The 15,596-nt window shown below is 41.0% G+C and overlaps 1 protein-coding gene across 1 annotated transcript; it reads right to left on the bottom strand.

Moving 5' to 3' along the window:
- Positions 1–9,457: 9,457 nt before the first annotated feature.
- LOC108412333 (olfactory receptor 1M1-like) lies at positions 9,458–10,438 on the bottom strand. The gene has a single exon (XM_017684312.2). It carries the CDS (start codon positions 10,436–10,438, stop codon positions 9,458–9,460), a length of 981 nt encoding a protein of 326 aa, XP_017539801.1.
- Positions 10,439–15,596: the final 5,158 nt, after the last annotated feature.

Below are 15,596 nucleotides of genomic sequence, written 5' to 3'. Positions count from 1 at the left end.
CACCCACTGACCACCAACGAGAATCAAGTCTTTTCTTGATAACACAGCAAGCCATAATGACAGCACTAGTAGTGACCTCAATTAACATTGAATTAACATTGAAGGATACACTATAACAAAGGTCGATGTGCTAGCTAGTCACTGCAATGGATCATCTGTATACAAGAGACCCATTTGGGCCGAATGAGCAAATCTCAATCACAATAAAGTCATATAACCATAACAAAGTCTGAATTCCCTTTACATGCTGTTTCAACCTCAAGAAGGCCAAATGGAGCTACTACAGACAGGGAATGGAAAATACTCTTCTGGACGTTGAACCATCACCTGACAACAAAAGTTTGTCCAGGCTGTGAAGAAGATAACACATGCTCACATCCCTCATGGATGCTGGAAAAAACACAAAGCTGACATCACAGAGGAATCATCACAGCTGCTGTAGCAATATGAAATGGAGTTTGAAAAGGACCCATTTTCAGATAGCACTCACGAATTAGGAGAGTCACTCATTTAACTTCTGGGAAAGTAGAGGCAGAGAACCTGACAAGACCTTATAGAAAACACCAATATGTCTGAGAACAGTGTAAACCATCTAAAGTTCTGGTCACTAAGAGAAAAAATTTTAAAAGTATTAAAAATATTTCACTTTACTTTGGTTAAAAAACAAACTCATTGAACTTCATTTTAAAACATACATATATATGTGACATGTAAAAAAACAGTCAAATACATTTATTAAATTCAGTAAGCTTTCATTAGTTTCAGTAGGACTTTTATTTTAAATGCCCTGTTGTGTGCTTCTGTTTCCTCTAGAGTGCGTTTTTTTTCCTTTTTTTCTCCACTATTAGCGATCAGATCGGTGAACACGTAGTGAGACAATCTGCTTAGAATATAAGCCAGCTCACTATAAAACAACAAATAACATTTGATATCCTCGTATATAACCTTTTATGTGGTGTTTTAGTTGTTTTTGCTCTTTCAGATGCAGGAATGGTTGTTATTTTCCAGAGTTTTCAAGAGCTCCGGTGAGTGTAAATGACCCGCATGGTTTTCAATATAGTGAATCGTGCTTACTGTTGAGTGAATAATATTTGTGAATAATACATTGTCTACTGATAAAACCAATCAGCGTATGTTGTTTAGAGTTTTTTTTTAACTAAATATTGAATTACAACCCAATTCATGTATAGTTAGCTGAGTTAGCACACGCTAACCAACAAGCTGTGTAAACTTTATTAAAAGCCTGTTCGAGTTCCTGTGTACATGTATTGTGCATATATTCTGTGATTATGAAGTAGTTGAAACATGGGAAGCACTTTATGCAGTAGATTTGTAACTGATGTATTGCACTGCTGTTACGTACTGCAGATTGTTTTTTTGATTATGGTTCGACTTTGATGGCGAGTCAGTCCCCCTGGATCCTGGAAGGTTTCACCACAGACACGACAAACTTGAACTGATTAGCTACCACCTTGGAGCCTTTTGACTGTGAACTGTTCATCTTACCTGGATACAGCTGAGCACCCACCTCAGTTAGTACTACCCGGGTAGTTGTGGGCCATTATTTTGGTCAAGAATCTTTCATATTGTGACAAGCACATTGGATGAACATGTACTATATTTTACTGTACATGGGCATTTCATAATGGATTGCCGGTGGAAAAGAGGGCGATTCCAGTCCTCTCTTATGAAACTACGTACCCTGTGGGCGGGGATGAGATGGGCCAGTCAACCAATCAGAGAGGAGAGGAGAATCCAAAACAAGGGTGAGGAAGATGGTGGGAGAGAGAACTCAGGCATGGTGATTGAGTGTGGGCAGTTTCGCCTTGGATCTATTTACTGTTTTTTGAGGCTCATTCTTTGCAAGTGTGTGCACAACTTTTGCTGTTGGTGGCTTTATTTTTTCATGGAAAGACAGAGTCGAAGGAAGGAGTAACCCAGGACTCAACCGCTAGTGAAGCCGACGGGTGGTGAGCTACCTTACGTGGAACTTGAGACCACCAGGTCTCCGCATGTTTGTTACCACACACACTCTCTCTCTGCCATACAACTTTCACTCATGGAGAACTGCGTACTGGATGGCTGAATCACTTAATTGATTTCTGAGCACTTTGTATATATTTTATCTGTGCGTTTATGTATATATGTGTATTCAGGTGATTGGAGGAAGGATTTGGGTGTTTGGGGAAGGACTGCATTAGTAAATAGGTCATTAAAAGCCACGTCTGCGGTGGGAAAGAATTGTTTGCGTGGTGAGCTCAATTGAGAGTGATATGCTGTGCCGCCCCGCCCTTAATGGTGTTTGTAAGAGCATTCTTTGTGGAACCCTATCAATTCAACCAAGGCTCGTTGTCACCTTTCGGGTTCAAACTGACGCTAGTGATGTGGGACTGGGGGCTGTCCTTACCCAGGAAATTGGGGGTGAGGAGAAGGTCATTGCGTATGCCTCTCGGGTACTACAAGGAGCGGAGCAGAGCTATTCCACCTCCGAGAAAGAATGCTTGGCCGTGGTATGGGCAGTAGAAGAATGGCAGCATTATCTAGAAGGATCGGTGTTTGATATCTTCACAGATCATAGCGCCCTTACATGGGCATTCACCTCCCCCAGGACTGAGTCTAGATTGACCCGATGGACTCTAAGACTCCAAGCTTTTGACTTAAGAGTGCATTATAGAAAGGTTGTTGCAACATTGTGCCAGATGCTCTATCAAGAGCTCCGTCTACTTCAGAAGGAAACATGTGTTACAGTGGCCAAAACCTATTGGTGTGATTTGCCAACCTCGCTGCATGACATTGGTATAGCTCAGAAAAGCAGTCAGATCTGTGAGCAAGTGAAGGAATCTGATCAAAGTACCAAAATTGGCCGAGTTCACTAACAAGAACAGCAAGGGGTTTTATATCGGGCCTTTTATATATGCCTTCCAAGTTCGGGGGATACAATTATCAGTTAGTGGTGCCTGAAGAATTAACCGGTCAATTTCTACAGTAATTCCATAACAGATTTTGATAGGAGAAATGATAGGAGTAAACTTTATGGGTCCTTTGCCTTTGAGTCGTTCCAGGAACACTATGCTAATGGTTGTTGTGGATTATTATTCCAAATGCGTGGAATTGTTCCCCTTAAAAGACGCAAAGGCTCTGCGGGTTTGCCACATACTCCGTGATGACATCTTTACACACTGGGGAGTGCCTGCACACATCATATCAGATCGGGGCCCACAGTGGACAAGTGATGTGATGGCCAAGTTATGTGAGACTTGGGGGGTAACTCCGAAATTAACAATGGCTTACCATCCACAGACCAATCTCACAGAGACAGTAAACCGTACCATGAAGGCCATGATTGCCTCCTTTGTGGGTAAGCATCACCAAGACAGGGACCGCTGGTTACCAGAATTCCACCTGGCCATCAATACAGCTGTTCACAAAATGGGAAAGAATTGTTTGCGTGGTGAGCTCAATTGAGAGTGATATGCACCACCCTTAATGGTGTTTGTAAGAGCATTCTTTGTGAAACCCTATCAATGCTAAAGTAAACCAAAGTACAGAGAAGAAATACAAGGTGCTTTTCTACAATATTACTTTCGAGAGCTCTCATTGTTTTTATTTTGACCAGCCAAAGTCTATGCGCATTTTGTAAGAAATCCATATTTTCTCTTATAAACATACTGCTTTCTCTGCACACCGTTTTCCCCTCTTTCGAATCTAGATGATAGATAGTGTTGTTTATTTCTAGTGGTTTTGACTGTGTTGTAGTAGGTTACATTACATTACATTTAGCAGACGCTTTTATCCAAAAGCGAACATCCAAACAAACATAGTCAGGCCTTAAAGGAGGCCAAAGGGTAATAGCGGGGTAGAGAAGGGAAGGAGGGCAAGAAGGAGATGAGGTTGGTAGTGGTTAGATTGCAAGAGGCGATTAGAATAAGTGCTCCCTGAAGAGCTCTGTCTTCAGGAGTTTCTTAAAAATAGCGAGGGACGCCCCTGCTCTGATAGTGGAAGGTAGCTTGTTCCACCATTGGGGAATCAAGTATGAGAACAGTCTCAATTGCTTTGTGTGAATGTTTGGCAAAGCTAAGCGACGTTCATTGGAGGATCGCAGCGGCCGGGCGGTGCTGTAAGCCTTTAGGAGCGAATGTAGGTAGGAAGGAGCCTGCTCTGTTAACACCTTGTAGGCAATCGTAAGAGTTTTAAATTTGATGCGAGCAGCAACCGGTAACCAGTGGAGCTCAATGAGCAGTGGGGTGACATGCGCCCGTTTTGGTTGGTTAAAGACCAGACACGCTGCAGCGTTCTGAACCATCTTCAGTGGTTTTACAACACAGGCCGGGAGGCCCGTTAGTATGGCATTGCAGTAGTCGAGGCGTGAGATGACCACGGCTTGTACCAAGAGTTGGGTGGCTTGTTGTGTTAGAAACGGCCGTATCTGTCTGATGTTGTACAGCGCAAAGCGGCAGGACCGAGCCACCGAGGCAACATGGTGCGTAAAGGAGAGTTGGTCATCTACCATAACCCCCAGGTTCCTAGCAACCTTTGTTGGGGAGAGTGAGAGTGAGTCGATGGTTATGGTGAAGTTGTGTTGAATGGATTGTTTAGCTGGTATAACCAGAAGTTCAGACTTGGACAGGTTTAGTTGAAGGTGGTGTTCCTTCATCCATGCGGATATGTCCGAGAGGCACTGCGATATCCGCAGAGAGATCGACGGGTCATCAGGCGGGAATGACAGATAGAGCTGGGTGTCGTCAGCATTGCAATGGTATGAGAAGCCATGTGAGCGGATAACCCGGCCTAGAGAGGTGGTGTAAATAGAAAAGAGAAGGGGTACCAATACCGATCCCTGGGGAACCCCAGTGGATAGCGAGTGGGCTGAGGAGAGCTCTCCATGCCACGACACCTTGAATGAGCGCCCAGTGAGGTACGATCTGAACCATAGTAGCGCATTGTCTGAGGTACAGCAAAAAAGCCTGGACCACCATCCACAAACTCAGTGGAGATAAGATCATACCACCAACCGTACTGGACATTGCACTGAACCAGGTCAGGAGCCAACTGATAGCCAATGGGACTTGAATAGGCAGGCACAGGGCTAAAGGATACCATCACTATACACTCATCCCAGGAAACCAACAGAACATGTCTATACTAACCAAGCCTTTCACTATGGAAGAGTTTGAAGCAAGACTTGGCACCATGAAGCTGGGCAAAGTGGTGGGTCCTGATGAAATAATGACTGAGATGATAACTCACCCAGGCCCAGTCACCAAACTTTGGCTCTTGAATATGTTTAACATATGCCTTTAGACCCAGTAGATTCCAGCTCACTGGAGGAAAGCTATCACCATTGCCCTGCTAAAACCAGGGAAAGACCCCTACCCTACCCATCTTCCTACTATGCATCACCAACAAGCTATTCGAGAGACTACTCCTTACATGTCTATCCTCAAAGATAGATGCCCAGCTAATCGACGACCAGGCTGGCTTTAGAAAAGTCATGGTAAAAAGTCACAGGACAATTGCTGAACCTAACCCAATATGTCAAAGACGGATATCAAAAGATGATAAATGCCATCACTTTTTTTGACTTGACAGTAGCCTATGACACTGTTCAACACAAGCTGCTGATCAAAAACTATACAACATGACAGATGATGCTAAACTATGCAGTGTAATCAGACAGCTCCAGGATGCAGCAGGTTCATCTATGCGGATGACCTAGCCCTGAGAAGCTGAGTCAACCCTGGAAAAAGGCCTCTCATATATGTCAACATACTATCTACAAAACCATCTTTGCCCAAAACCTGGGAAGACCCAAATCTGCAGGTTTCACCTCAAAAACCTTAGACCGTACCCTGAGTCATAGACATTAGGAAGACAAGAGCCAAGGTCTCCAGCAGAAACATCCTGCTATGATGATTAACAAGCATTAGCCCTGTGTTTTTCTGCCACTGAGTACACCTGTTCAGTATGGAGAAGATCCTGCCCCACACACAGAATTGACCCTATCCTCAGTGAGACCTGCAGGTAGTGACTGGGCGCCCCAAAACAACTCCAGTACCCTGTCTCTTTGCTCTCTCAGGCATCTCTTCCCCTTACACCTGGAGAGCAATTACCATCCAAGTTGAGTGGATCAAGCAAGCCAATGACATCTGGCACCTATTCCATGTGTGTTCTGTTGCCTATAAACAACTTAGTTCCAGGAGCAATTTCTTGGACACTACAGATACTGAATGGAGGGCCAGCAAATGGCTTAAACATTGAAACAGCCTAGGAAGTCAGACCGCCCAATGGATGGAGAGAGGGATCACTCCAAATTAACTCTTTGCCTCTGGTCATGACCAACCCTGGACAGTCTGGAAAACCATGAACTGCCTACAAGTCGGTGGGGGATGCTGCAAGGCATCCCTGAAGAAATGGAATATAATAATATCTGACTCATGCATGTGTGGCGAGCTCCAGACCATGGAAGACCTCATGAGATGCACCGTGCACTGCAGAAGACCTGGCTGAACCACATGCAGTCGTGCTCGCAAGTGTTAACTAAAGGAAGGACATGATAAACATGATGGCTGGACACAAGGATAAAGTAGCTCAGCCACCAAGCATGACCTCCACAGACTGCAATGCATCATCAGGTCTGCATAGAAGACAACTGTTGTTGAGCTGCCCACATCACTGGAACTGCATGCTTCCAGAACCAATGTGTTGACTCATCACACCCCAGACACCATGATTCCAGCTCCTTCCCTCAGGCTGGCACTTCAGCTAAATGTGAGGATCAGAACATCCAGGCTACAGAGAAGCTTCTTCCCATAAGCCATCACTCTTGAACAGTTAAAATATTACATATGCACAAATATTCCAACTGCACTCCTTACATATATTGGTTTATAGTATATATAGTTTATAGTAACATTTAACACTTCATCCTCTGTAACTACTGTCTCAGACAAGCGTTTTCTTCTAGCACCTGTCTTACCTGCCTTATTACCCCACTTACTCACTTAGCCATTTTTTGCCACTATACATCCTTTAAACACTGCTGCACTCAGCACTTAAGTCTTAACTTTGGTGGGGATCAGATAAAAGCCAGAGCAAAGATACAAAGTTTGAGACCTTAGACTCCAAGCACAGCAAATATCTTAGGTTCTGAATTTGGTCAAAAGCTAAAAATCAGAGACTCCGTAACTTGAAAGCAGTCAGAGCTATCTATCCCTCACTTGGTGGATACAGAGAGGGGGCGGAAAGGGGTAAGGGGACAGAGTTTGACGTCAATCTGAGGTCTTGTGGCAGAGATTTTTGGCTGTGATGTTTTTAGCTCTGTATTTCTGGTTCCCTGGGAGCTACAGCTTCAGGGTCAGTCATGTTTGAAAGGGAAGCACAAGGTCTATCAGATGGAGTGGGGCCAAGCAGCAGGGGTGCAAAGTTTACATTTCTAGGTCCAGGAAATCCAGTCCTTATCCCGAAACAGGTGTTGTCTGGACAGCAGGCACCTGAGGTTTTCAATGTAGGCTGAAGAGAACTTTCCAATGGTATAAGGTATCTCTGCCTCTGTTGCAGCTTCCAAAAACTGGTCAGATTTGGCCAAGAGAGGGGTAAAATCTGGCAAAATCTGATACGGGTGGGCTACTTCTCTCAGGAACTATCAGCTCCGAAAGTCTGATATACCCAGTTTTCCAGTTAATAATTCCATTTTCCCATGGAGCAGAGGGTCGGGGGAGGGCACAATGGAAATGTCATGCCCTGGCCTTTCGACTGGTACCTGCGCCATCACAATCTGACCATCCATACCCCCGTCCTGCCCTGAGTCAGAAAAAACAATTCCCAAAAATTACCTGAAGTGGCACGTCCAGGCTGAAGTGAAAACGGTGTGAAAAACTCGTATTGTCTAAAATTGACCTAAGTAGCACCTCTGTGGGGGCCACCCACCTGGCTAGGATGACAAAAGTGCACTCCACTGCTCATATCCTGTTTCTGCATCCTGTGTCCACCCTACCACACTGTCACGATACCCACAACTAGGAAGCTTCTGTATTTGGTATTCTTGACTAACTAGAGATGTAGCACTGTTCTTCCACAGGTACATCACTGAAGAAAAAAACAAAAAAAATATGTTTGCCAAACAAGCCTCATAGGATATGTACTGTGAAAAAAAGAAAGGTCTTCATTAGGTTGGGAATCAGTGCATCTGTTTCACCAAAATCTGCCAAAGCTAAATTAAAAATTCCTGTGTATTTAGGAATGTGCAGACTTTGGTCTGTCAGTATGATAAAAATTTCAAATGAGTTCCCAGAGACAGCAATGATATAAGTAAAAAACATTAATATTTGGTGAAAGGTATTCCAGAAAATCCACTAATGTAAAAATACTCAGGTCACACAAATGACATGTTTTGCAGTAAATCAGAGTTCAAGTTGCTCATAATAGCATTGATTCTGATCATTCTGCTCTTCTCTTCAGCCTCGAATGAAATACACAATTATGTAAGCAATACACAAAACGTACACAAATGAAGTTTTGTAGTTCATTTATTTAAATCTTAATCAAATTAAAAATATAATAACTAATTTGAAATGGTTCATTGTACCTTCTTAAAAATACATGCATATGTCAGCACACCACCTCCATGGATCACCACCTTATCGTGGTGGAGGGGTTTGCGTGCTTGAATGATTCTAGGAGCTATGTTGTCTGGAGCAAAAGCTCCTGGTAGGGTCTCCCAGGGCAAACTGGTCCTAGGTGACAGGTCAGACAAAGTGTGATCCATAATTACCCCTATGAAAACACAAAAAAACCATTCCTTCATCAGGGTTACCGGGGCCCCACCCTGGAGCCAGCGAGTGTCTGGTGGCCAGGCATTTACTCACGGTGCCTGGCTGGGCCCAGCCCGAAGGAAACCAAACATTTGAATTAAATATTTATTTCACATAAAACATTCAACATTAATCAGATCATATAGGCATAACATAACATTGTGTAATTTTGATTATTTGTTTATGGTCCATTATTACACTGTATCAGAGCTGTCTCACATAATGAACACAAGAAGACAGCAAGCCTACCTAAAGGGTCAGATCGACACAACTTTATATGTTGGGTGATGAATGTGATGTGTTATATAAAGGATCAGGTGATTTTCTCTTACACTGTCACTTCATCAGTTGTGGATTATAGTAAAAAGGATTATAAACACAAAATTCCACTCACAGCTGATATCACAAATTAGACATTCTGTATACAAACAAAGAGCTGAATTACAAGAGCATATCTTGGGTGGAAGGATACACTCTGGACAGGTCACCAGTCCATCGCAGAGTGGACAGACAGACATATACATTCACACACATACTAGTCTAGCTTTATTATTTTATTGACCAACATATAAAAAAAATACTGAATTGTACAGTGCTGTGGCTGTAACCAACATTACAAGATGAGAGCACTGGTAAATTTGTTTGTGTCACTTTGCTGAAGCCTGAATCATTACACTGGATCTCTTTTTGAGCATTTTCATTACAAAATCTTTGAATTTCTTTGTATTTAGAACATAAATGATGGGATTTACCATGGGTGGAATGGCACTAGATAGTGAAGTACTGATTATCCTAGCATTGGGATGGAGAGAAAAAGTTATGGCAGCAATATATGTGCCTAAAAAGGGGAGGAAAAATATTCCTACTACTAATAGATGAGAGACACATGTTTTCAGAGCTTTAAGTCGTCCTGCCCATGTTGTAATCCTACTTAATGCCAGCAAAATGCCCAAATACGATCCAACTATGGCAATGAAAGGTGCATAGACCAATAATGCAGTGCAAAGTTTTGCCATAACTGAATTTACTGTGCTGTCATTACAAGCAATTGTATAAACTGGCCCATGGTCACAAAAATAGCTTTTTACCACATTAGATTTACAAAAGGAAAGTCGAGTTATCAAAATCACTGTTGCGCCAATTAAAGCAGTGCTAAATGACCATGCTGTTGATAAAGCCACTGACATGATGGAGTTATTTACAATGGCATGATATCTTAATGGTAAGCAAATGGCAATAAAGCGATCATATGCCAGGACAACAAGAGTTAAAGCTTGCACACTGCTGAAGAAAAACACAAAAAACATGTTGGCCAAACAAGCGTTGTAGGATATGTACTGTGAATCAAAAAGAAAGGTTTTAATTAGGTTGGGAATCAGTGCATTTGTTTCACCAAAGTCTGCTAAAGCTAAATTTAAGATTCCTATGTATCTAGGAATGTGCAGACTTTGGTCTGTACATATCATGAAAATTACAAATGAGTTCCCAAACACAGCAATGATATAGATAAAAATTAAGCCAATAAAGTAATATTTGATAACAGGTATTTCAGAAAAGCCACTGATGTAGAAGTACTCAGGGCGCATAAACGACACATTTTGCAATAAACTGGAGTTCAAAGCATTCATGATGTTGTTGATTCTGATCCTTCTGCTCTTCTCTTCCACCTAAAATAAAGAAGACAAGTAAGCAATACATAAAAGCATGTAAACATAACTGATTGTTTTTACTATAAAGCTTATTTTACCCTATTAATTTAAACATGTGCATGTGTTAAAGGATAATCATAAAATGCATTAGACAGTTGTTGGCTGTGGAACTGTAACACAATTACAATGGACACGATGCTTTATACATACAGATGGACCATGTGACCATTCCTCATGAGACGTCATACAATGCAGAGTTTTTTTTGGTTTTTTTGTTGTTCTCTTTGGTAACACGTGTGGCTTCTCTATTTTTCCATGTAACAATCTAACATGAAGGTTTATGAGTAGAACACCCTTAGCAGCTTTGTAAAATTCCATGTTCCTAGAATGCTTTTTTTTTCTATGATTGAAGTCAAAGGTGGATTTACCAGAAAAATAAAAACTTTATAAGAAATACTCCCCACAGCATTCCATTTTTTTCTTGAATTAATTAATTATTTATTTATTTTTGGCAATGTAACATGACATGACTGAAGTATTTGTGGTCAAACCGTGCATTTTCCTGTTGCCCCAAAATAAGTATTAATGCTTTAATTAAATAATGTGTGACAAATATTCTGTTTTTCAATGACTCAAAATTCAACATTTGTACAGCAAGTGCTTTGGAATGCTTCTTTCTTCGTCTACGTCCTATAACAGTGGAAATATGCAACAGTAAATGCAAATGATCAGCAGAGAATTGGCATTACAATATAATTAGACATTAGACAAAATATTACAGCCAAGACAAGATCTTATAACAGTAATGGCCATGGGCTGCTGCCAATGGGTTAATATGGTCTAGTGGGTTAATATACCCTAATGGGCTTTCAGAGTCAAATTGTTCCAACTCATAGGCCATAGTTCAGCTTGTCGTGTTTGGATGACAAGAGCGGCACTGTCATTCCAATAAAACCATACCCAATTAGAGAAGTGGTGGCATCATTATATATTATATTATTCTGCAAATGGCTTTGCACATCATTGAAGAAAACATGTATACACTTGGAGATATTAATGGATAATGTAATAGCATTGGTGAAAAAACTTTGGGAAGATGGCATACCAAAAGGAAAGGGCCAAAATTGAACTACACTGCTGCAAAAGGTTAAGTAATTCTAAAAATCACAGACTTCCTTCTTAGCAAGCCAAGCTAGGGCAGGGATAGTACCATCTGTTGTAGGGAGTTTTTAAAGAATGGTAGAATTAACGTAATTATGACCTGGCGAGTACTTTGTCATAACTGAAATTGGCCAACTGGGTCTCTCATGTCTGTTTAACAGCCCTGCTGCCCATTCACACTGGGAACCTTGTAACTCTAATGATTCACATGACACCAGTTAGAGACAACAATACAATTGGGCACAATTTGTAAACAAATACACTTACTGTGTGGTACCATCATGCTTAGATCAAAAGAGCTCTTTCAGGCCTCTGAGAAGGGGTATAAGATACTAAATGAAGTCTTTATGAAACCCAAATTTTTTTCACTTGATCTACAGGTAGCTCTTGCTATGTTAAAGCACATGCATCTACTATTACAAAAAGACTGCACAAATCTAACCAACATGGCCGATGCACCAGGGGGAAGAATTTGCTGTATACAAAGAACATCAGGGTAAGAAATGTTAATAATGAATATCTAGGCAAGGACCCCAACCTCTGGAACAATGTGCTATGGACAGAGAAGCCAAAGATAGAGTTGTTTGGTCACAGATTGAGAAGCCATGTTTGGCAAAAAAGCAAAGACAGCAATGGATCTGAAGAACCTCATGTCAACTGTAAAGCATAGTGGAGGGAATGTTTTGGTCTGGGGCTGCTTTGCTGTCTCAGGGACTGGCTTGGCTCCAGTTACTGAAGACAGGTGTGTCAGATAACACTACATAATAGGATATGATCTCATTGTTTTATGCAACGGGGGAGGGGGATTGGGGGAGGGATCATGTTTGGTGACAATCAATTTTTTTAGCACAATGTTTCAAAGTTTTTCAGACTTTAAAGTGTATATGATTCAGTATGGTTCAGCATGGGTCACAGCGGGCTCAGATTTAGCTTCATCTATTCTGTATAGGAGTACATTTTCTGGTACTCTGTTTGTTTATCTCTATGTGTGTTATATTCTTGTATGTACAGCTGTAGAAAGAAACTTGAGTAACTACATTTCCTTCTGATATTTGGCAAGTGCACTATTACTATTTCCTTCTTCTTGTGGGTTCCTAAGTATGAGGAGACAATAAAGTAAGGGAAAAGAAGAAAAAGAGGGACTCCATCCAGCTGATTTATAACTTAAAAAAACAGGACACATTAGTAAACACTGTCCACCATGAAGCATTCAGTTCCTGCGTGTCGAGTGTTCATGGTTCCCCTGAAAGACCCTGTTATTTATTCTAGAGCCACTATTGCTGGGCTATATGCCCACTAGTGGATATAAAAGTAGATAATGTGCACATTAAATGTTTAATAGATACGGGTTCTCAAGAATATTTGTGGATAGCTTTTGTATGGAACTGCTCCATGATAAATAGCTAGGAAGGGCTGAAGAGATACCCTGGCAATGGATATGACATCTACTATGTAAGGTATTAAATGTCAGATTTTCATGTAGGGGTATAAAAGTACAAGCTGTTGGGGTCATTGTTACGGACAGCTGCTTTGTTTCTAACTATGTAAAAATGTAATTTCTGATTGCTGATCATCAAGTTTCTGCTTTCAGGATAATTAAAAGGACATCACAGTCACCAGCCACCTCCCTGAGTAGGGCGTAAGAGAACATCTTTACTGATTGCGGCCAGATATAAGCAACTGGGTAGATGGACACAGTCAGCATAGCTTACCACTATTATGTAATCATTCCTGCTCAAAGTAAAGCAGTGGTAAAGCCAAGTTGAGAGATCCAGTATAAGGCAAGGCTCAAGATCATCGGCATGTCTGAACATCTGTGCCAGTTGTTCCAGGGGGCAAACATCTCAAATGCAGCAGTTCCTGGTCCCCTGGCGGGTTAAAGTAGATGAGTGTAATTGTGAAAAGACTGCATTTATTATGCCATTTGGCACTGATGAGTTAGCGGCCCTGCATGTTTGTATGATGTAATAATTTTTCTCTGGATTTGCAGCTAATTTGGCCCACTTGCAAGATATTTTTAGTCCCTAGAGTGGTGTGAGCAACACCAACCTATGAAGTAAAGGTATAGTGGCTAGAGACAATAATTCCTTGGTCCATTTCAACACAGCTAAGTTGAGAGTCGTTACATTTGGGGTTTTGGGTAAAATTCGCTCATACTGGCCACTGGATATTCAACATGGCACCTCATGGCAAAGAACTGTCTGAGGATGTGAGGTAGAATTTTTGCTCTCCACAAAGATGGCCTAGGCTATAAGAAGATTGCTAAACCCTGAAACTGAGCTATAGCACGGTGGCCAAGGAAATAAAGCGGTTTTCCTGGACAGGTTCCACACGGAACAGGCCTTGCCAGGGTCAACCTAAGAAGTTGAGTCCACGTGTTCAGCGTCATATATAGAGGTTGGCTTCAAAAAATAAACACATTTTCTGCCAGCACTGTTGCAGAGCTTGAACAAGATGGAGGTCAGCCTGCCAGTGCTCAGACCATATACTGCACAATGCATCAACTTGGTCTGGATGAAGGAAGCCTCTTTTGAAGCTGATGCACAAGAAAGCTCGCAAACTGTTTTGGGAGCTCTGCCAGTACCTAATTCATTGAGGGAAACATAAATTCCACTGTGTACTGTGACATTCTGAAGCAGAGCATGATCCCCTCCCTTCATAAAGTGCGCCGCATGGCAGTTTTCCAACAAGATAACGTCCCCAAACACCCCTCCAAGATGACAACTGCCTTGCTGAAGGTAAGGGTGAGGGACTGGCCAAGTATTTCTCCAGACCTAAACCCAATTGAGCATCCTAAAACAGAAGGAGGAGGAGTGCAAGGTGTCTAACATCCACCAGCTCCATGATGTAAACATGGAGGAGTGGTAGAGGATTCCAGTAGTGACCTGTGCAGCTCTGGTGAATTACATGCCGAAGAAAGTTAAGTCAATGCTAGATAATAATGGTGGTCACACAAAATATTAACACTTTGGGCACAATTTGGACATTGCTCACTGTGAGGTGTGCTGTGAACTATTTAGACATTAATGAATTATTTTCAGAGGACAGTAAGTCTATACTGCTGTACAAGCTGTATATTGACTACTTATATATGCAAGTTTAATTTCTATAGTGTTGTCCCATGAAAAGATATAATAAAATATTAGCAGAAATGTGAAGGTGTGTACTCACTTTTGTGAGATACTGTATAAGTATGTAACTAAAGAGTTAGCATTCTCCATTCTGATGCAATGGTATGTAATTCAGTCTTTTATAAGAGTGGCATTACACACTTGGCATTATGCCCATGTAATGACAACAAAGTCAAAGTCAATTTTTGCAATCAAAGTTTCAGCAAAACTGTATGAAACAAGCTATTACTCACTCTGCTGAACTAAACATAATATAAATGAAGCCAAATAATAACAAGTTAAGATCTGAGACTTAAGAATTGAATTCTTATTAAAAAATAAAGCACCAAATTAACATGATGTAACCTGATAACAGAACAAAACATTTATATCATTTTACTCTGTTCAATAATAAACTACTTCATACATTGAGACACATTTACTTATTTTATTCTATTTTTCCAGTGGTACTTGAGATAATTAAATTAAATTAATTTATTTACCCTGCAACTACAAATCCTAATGTACAGAATTATGTAAAACATTTACATTACATAGTTCTTTACAATATTTCCTCACAAATAATTCTGAAGCACAATATAACAGACAATTATGGTGCTTTTGTTTGTTTGTTTGTTTTTCATAATTCATTCAAAAAATACATACAAAGTGCTGAGCTTCTGCCCTATTTTATGACTTTACATTTATAACATTTAGCAGTTACCCCTATCCAATGCTTTGCTATGTAGATGGAAAAAGTATTATTTTAGTGAAAATAGGCCACAGATATCCTTAAGCTAAAGCAATCCAAGAAACTTACATCAGTGCTGACACATAAATATAAAGACATTCAAAATAGAAACAGA

The sequence above is a fragment of the Pygocentrus nattereri genome, chromosome 17, assembly GCF_015220715.1.
Source record: "Pygocentrus nattereri isolate fPygNat1 chromosome 17, fPygNat1.pri, whole genome shotgun sequence".
Lineage (NCBI taxonomy): Eukaryota > Metazoa > Chordata > Actinopteri > Characiformes > Serrasalmidae > Pygocentrus > Pygocentrus nattereri.
Note: the sequence above shows the minus strand (reverse complement) of the source record. Positions and strands in the feature narration are given on the sequence as shown.